The sequence below is a fragment of the Mirounga angustirostris genome, unplaced genomic scaffold, assembly GCF_029215605.1.
Source record: "Mirounga angustirostris isolate CCGP_5_RB_7025 unplaced genomic scaffold, mMirAng1.0.hap1 SCAF_2, whole genome shotgun sequence".
Lineage (NCBI taxonomy): Eukaryota > Metazoa > Chordata > Mammalia > Carnivora > Phocidae > Mirounga > Mirounga angustirostris.
Window position 1 is genome coordinate 11677245 of NW_026991710.1, and position 6169 is coordinate 11683413.

The 6169-nt window shown below is 37.3% G+C and overlaps 1 protein-coding gene across 7 annotated transcripts in view; it reads left to right on the forward strand.

The window, feature by feature from the left end:
• C1QTNF7 (C1q and TNF related 7) overlaps positions 1-6169 on the forward strand; it is a 106591-nt gene that overhangs the window by 96157 nt on the left and 4265 nt on the right. For all 7 annotated transcript variants that reach the window (XM_054508990.2, XM_064584306.1, XM_045881460.3 and 4 more), the window contains one exon: positions 1164-1409. In XM_054508990.2, coding sequence (XP_054364965.1) covers positions 1172-1409 — 238 coding nt within the window. In that variant the 5' untranslated portion in view covers positions 1164-1171. The remainder of the gene's footprint in view (positions 1-1163; positions 1410-6169) is intronic.

Consider the following 6169-nt stretch of genomic DNA (forward strand, 5'->3'; position numbering starts at 1 on the left):
AATTTACACTGCCCTAAAACTATGTGTATACATTGTCCCATCCAAAAAGCTGCTAATCCTAAGGACCATTTAGCCTAGAAAATCAGGTGTTCCAGCCTATACTACCCACCCCTCAGCTTATATGCCAAATGTCATGCTAATAAATGATCCATCATTCTCAGGATCTTATTTGTGGAGGGAAAAACCAAGTCCTATTAAACCATAGCTGAAGAGACCTGTTGTCTGCTTCCCTAGAAGCACGTGACACCATGCATGGTTTAATTTCACTCAGCTCTTTAATTGAGCCTTGGTGCTAACACTTAATGGTTCACCAGGGCATTGTATCCTGCAGATTTTAAATTAAAGTTTGAGACCTCCCTGCAGGACATGCACAGTACTCCAATTAACACTAATCGGTTTTACACATGATTATCAAGTGAAAAATATGGTTTTCCTGAGAATGCCTCTTCTTTTCTCCGGCTTTAAAAAGCCCATAAATTCTAAGGGAATGATCATGGATGCACGCAACGACTAGATATACAATGTCTAGTATAGTGTTTATATTGGCAGAAAACTGGAAGGAAATACCTACAACAGAGAATCATGTCCATAAAGGATAATGGAGAAAAATGCAACATTTTTTTAATGTTATGAATAATTTTTGACATGGGAAGATGCTCATGATATACTGTTAAGTGAAAAAGGTTGAAAAAATACAAGAGTGGCATAATATCTCTTTCCTCCACAGCATAGAAAGACCAGAAGGATGTGTGTATCAAAATGTAAATTATAATTATCTCTAGTGGTGAGAATAATGTTAATGTTTATCTTATTCATAAGCATTTCTAATTTTCTAAAAATAAAGCATTATTTTTGCAAAAAGAAAGCATTATTTTTCAAAATCTGTCATTGACCCTACAGGAAAAAAGAATGGAACAAGTGGCTTTACTTTGAAATTGTTTAAATCAATCCTTCATCTCCACCAACCCTTCTGTGGGGTACTGAGATCTCTCTATAAGTAATATGTTAATAGTTTCCAAGGGAATTATGAGAGTAAACTGGGATTTTATACACGCATGGAGAGGTGAGCACGGGAGTGAGTGACTGCAGATGCCCATTCTCGTGTTCATTTATGCCAAAACTCCCACCAAGGGTGCACTTATGTCCCTGTGTTTCTCTTCCAGAGCCAAAGATGTTTATCTTGCTCTATGTTACAAGTTTTGCCATTTGTGCCAGTGGACAGCCTCGGGGTAATCAGTTCAAAGGAGAGAGCTACTCCCCAAGATATATCTGTAGCATCCCTGGCTTACCTGGACCTCCAGGACCCCCTGGAGCAAATGGTTCCCCGGGGCCCCATGGTCGGATCGGCCTTCCAGGACGAGATGGTAGAGACGGCAGGAAAGGAGAGAAAGGTGAAAAGGGGGCTGCAGGTAATGAACAATGAAGTTCCCTAAACTCCGCTCCTCTGTGCTCAGTGGGGAGTCTGCTTGGGATTCTCTCTCTCTCTCTCCTCTCCCTCTGCCGCTCCCCCCGCTCATGCTCACACACTCTCTCTCTCTCAAATAAATAAATATATCTTTAAAAATAAACGAATAAACACCTCTGGTTCACCCCCACCTTAAACTGTTCCGTTCTTTGTTGCCTTTTCTAATAAGAATTGCTCCTGAAATCCCTTCTCTACTTCACTTTCCTTAATCATAATTAATACTGAGCCCTCACTATGCCTTGGATACTGCTCGAGAAACTCTTTACGTGCAACCTTATTTTATTGTAATGACAACTCTTTCAGTGATGCCATTTTACAGATGAGAACACAGAGCAATAACATGGTTAAATTAATTACTGCAGAGGGAAGTTCACTGCTAGTGAACAGCAGAGCTGGATTCAAACATTGATGCCCAAGACCACAGGGCAGTCACAACTAGACATGCGGGCAATGTCTGCATGCGCAAGGGCATGGATGGATAGCAGACAGATGGACAAGGAAGGGAAATGGACAGACAAAGCAGAGGTAGGAATCAGGAACCAAAAGCACATGTGCTATCCTGCTCTGCGCTAATATCCAGAGCAGAGTTACATGAAAGACTTCTAGATTTTACTTTTCAGAGATGAAATGACAATAGCACTGTATAGCCCACCTTTCCTGGCTCATCTCTTTCCCACCTGTCCTGTAACAGCTGAAAAAGGTAGATTCTTATAGCTCTTTACAGCAACACAATTGCCCTCTACCACTTCAGTAATTTTTACTTTTTCTCCACAAATAAGTTGGGCCAGGAAGATTGCCAGACCCTGCGATCCTTCAGAGTAAACCGAACTGAAATTCTAGAGAAGCCAGGTTAACTCTAAAAGAGGAAGTGATTTGGCATCAATCTTTGAAAACAAGTTTCTGAGTCTAAAGCCTTGGACAAAAGATAGGCAAGAGAAAAGTTAATCCATTCTAAGAAATAAGTCTCTATCTAGTCATTGCACCTGATTTACTGGTGTTACGTGAAACAGTAGCACAATATATATGCAATTTACCGGATAATAATTCATTTCTGAATTTGGCACACAGAAAATACTTGGAAAATTGGTAGCTACCAAATGTGTATGAATATTGTTCAATATTAGTTAAAAAATCTTTAGGTAAAGGTTCAACATCTTATCTATGGTAACACCTATGAATATAACTTAACTGTTGTGTCATGATCATGAATAGCCTTGAAATCCTGTAAGAACACCAGGATCAGAGTTACATATGACCAACACTTTTAGTTTACTGTGTCTGGAAGCAATAATGTAGTGCTTACCCAAGCAGACAACGGAGTCCGTAGGATTTAGGCTCAAATCTTGGCTCCTTCAATTACTAACTTAGTATCCTTGGGCAAATAGCCACTTTTAGCCTCAGTTCCCTCATTTGTAAATTGGAAGTAGTAAGGCTTATTGTGATGATTAAGCACAATAATACATGCAAAACACTTGGTAGAAAAGCTGCCATGTGGTAAGCACTCAGGAAATGTTAGCTGTCGTTACATATCACACAATGTTCTGCAAACGTGAGTCATAGCTAAGTTCCTGAATATCCGAAATCATATAATAAACTAGAAATGAGTGATGGGTTTCATGAGGTAGTTCTAGTGTCATTTAAAAATAGGTATGTGGCTATACGTTCAGATTAAATTGAATGTTCATAATTGCTACAATTTTAACCATATGAGGCTGGCTACAGCCCCATATTCATCTATCCACCCATGCATTATTCTTCAACAAGATTCTTGTGTACATATTGCTATCTGGTATTATTCTATACCAGTGTTTCTCAACCTCCACCCTAATGACATTTGGGGCCAAATAATTAGTTATGTAGGATGGATATCCTGTGCATTGTAGGACAATGCCAATATAGAAACATATAATTATAATATTCATCATCCTCATCATCATGGCCATTTATTAAGAACTGTGTCAGGAATTTTACATTTAGTACTTAATGTCTACCATAACCCTGTTAGAAGTCTTTATAATCAACAATAATAATAATGTTACAGTGAAAATATTTAAATTAAAAAATAAAATGACTTCCCAACCTGAGATGACTTAAATCCAATATACACAAATCCACATACAAGAATCTGTAACAGCCAAGAAATGTAGGAATGCCTTTATGACCAATGAAGAAAAATACACCCCATTTACAAACAACAGTAATGGAGCTCTGCAGCTTTGGGGACAAGCTTTTAATGCAGCTGGAACTGGACACAACATGGGTGGTACCCTTTGATTCTTCTGTCCCCTTGAATGACACCACATATGTTTTCTCATTCATGTACCCTTGGTAAACATGCCCATTACATGCATCCAACCAAGTGCAAACAGAATCAAGCATAGTTTTGTCCAACTTCTCTACTTGAAATTACAAGTACAGAATTTGTTATACCAAATTAGAAATTTTCTGTTAAACATATCTGCCTCCCTCTCTGGTCTATAGCAATTACTCTTGTAGCATAATCCCACCATTTAATTTAATCTGAATGCACAACCCTATAGATATCTTCAAATAACACTAGAACCACCTCATGAAAGAGATCATTCTAGTTTATTGTATGACTTTAGAGATTCATGAACTTAGCTATGACCCATATTTGCAGATCACAGTATAATACATAGTAACAGCTAGCTTGAGGGTGGAACAGGTGTCATTCATGTCAAGGTCCCACTCAGCCCATAGCATAGTGCCTGGCAATTAGTGGATGGTCAATCAATATTACATGATTTAGATGTATGTATTCATGCACACATAAATCCATGGATGGATGGATGGATGGATGGGAGAAAGGAATAGCATTGAAGAAGAAATCTTTGTAAGCCCATTTCCTAGAGAACTAAGAAGAAATCCTTAGTCAGTACCTAAGTGTAGACTAACCACTATTCCATAATTCTCCTCTTTACCCAAGCATATGTCTAACTGAATAGGAAGAGGGAGAGTGATGTATCCCTTCTTTCCATTATTCATTAATTGGCCCTTAGCACAACTGTAAATCCCTCATGCAAACAGGAAGAATTACTTCAAGTTATTATAGTTAATCCTTGACTATCTATTTCAATGACCATAGAAAATCCAAACGCTGAGATTGGACTTAAATCCAATTCTTCATATTGCAAGTGGAGTATTTGAAACACAGACAAGAAGTGACTTGCCAAAAGTCATAGAGGCAGGAGGACTGGAGTACATAATGAAATTTAAGAGTCAAAATTGTTGCTGATGCCAAAAAGTTTTTTTATTAATATGTCAAAGATCACTCATGGAGACAGCAAAAGTTAAGCTCCTATTGAAAATAAAAATAACAATTTAGAAGATGTGGTCCTTAATTCACAAGTAAATTTAACAGTAAAATAGTATTCATATTTTATTTCTACCAAAAAGAAGCAAAATATCAGACTATTGTGGCCTTATTTCAAGAAATATACCAGAGTATATTCTGGCTGGGACCAGTGGAATTTCAACTTCACAACAAAAGCCACCTAGAGCTTGAGGACAGTTCTGTGATCAGTATTAACACTGATCCCATCATGAAAAAAAGGTTTCATTCATTATTAGAATCTTCTATGCATCATAAATTGTTAAACAGCCTCTTTCCAAAATTATTAAAACAAAATACTGTATGTTTTAAGGGTAAAGCATTAATTCTCCTCAAATTTACATTATCCAGAACATTTCGTTCCTACATTTGCCAAATCACTGAAAAATAATTAAGCTCATATGCTGATATACATGTAATATTAAAATAAAAGAATATTTTCTTTTATTTGAGCACTATCAAGATAAAAAGGCTTAGCTTAATAAAAGTTCCTGAGAACAAATACATAGTTAAGAGTGAAACTACACAGTATATCAGTAAAATACTTTCCCTGACTACAAAAGTACATCATAAATTACCAATAATTTGGATACTTTTTGAGGGTATATCATTATACAAGCATTATTTATGTAATGGATTTGACCATAAAAATTAAGTGACATTTTCATGCTTTGTTATTATATATATATGGTTTAAAAATTAAATAGATGTTGCTTATCCCTTTCAACCAATGATCACAATTTCTCTTCATTTAGCCTATGGTTGATCTGTAGTTATAAAGATTTGGACAAACAGAAAATATTTCACTGTGGTGATTTTGAATTTGTTGAAATCCTTTCACAGATATTATGTCTTTTCTATATATAAGGAGACCCAGAGAAATTAAGGGACTTGCCTAAAATGATACAACCATTTAGCTGCAGAGCCAAACAGAATTTAGGATTCTTGATTCCAGCCCCACAGGTAAGAGGCACTTTGATGAAGGGGAAGCATCATTACACTAGGACTTGGATTCCAGTCCTAGCCTTGCTACAGAAGCGAGTTTCTTCACCTTTCTGGGACTGTTTTGTCCTCCAAAAAAGAACTACTACACAGTGGTGGCCATCACAGTTGTTTGGTTATTGTAGCATACTGAGCCCTCACTATGTGCCAGGTGCACTTTACAATGTACACTCTAGCCCCTGACCCAGAGGGATGCTCAGGCTCCAGAGTCAGGCAGGCATGAGTTCAGGTCACAGCTCCATCACTTACTAGCTATTCTCTTGAGCAAACTAACTTCTCTGTGGCTCAATCTCCCCATCTGCAATGGAAGCAATAACAATTTCCTAATCCATAAAGTTGTTTCAAGACCT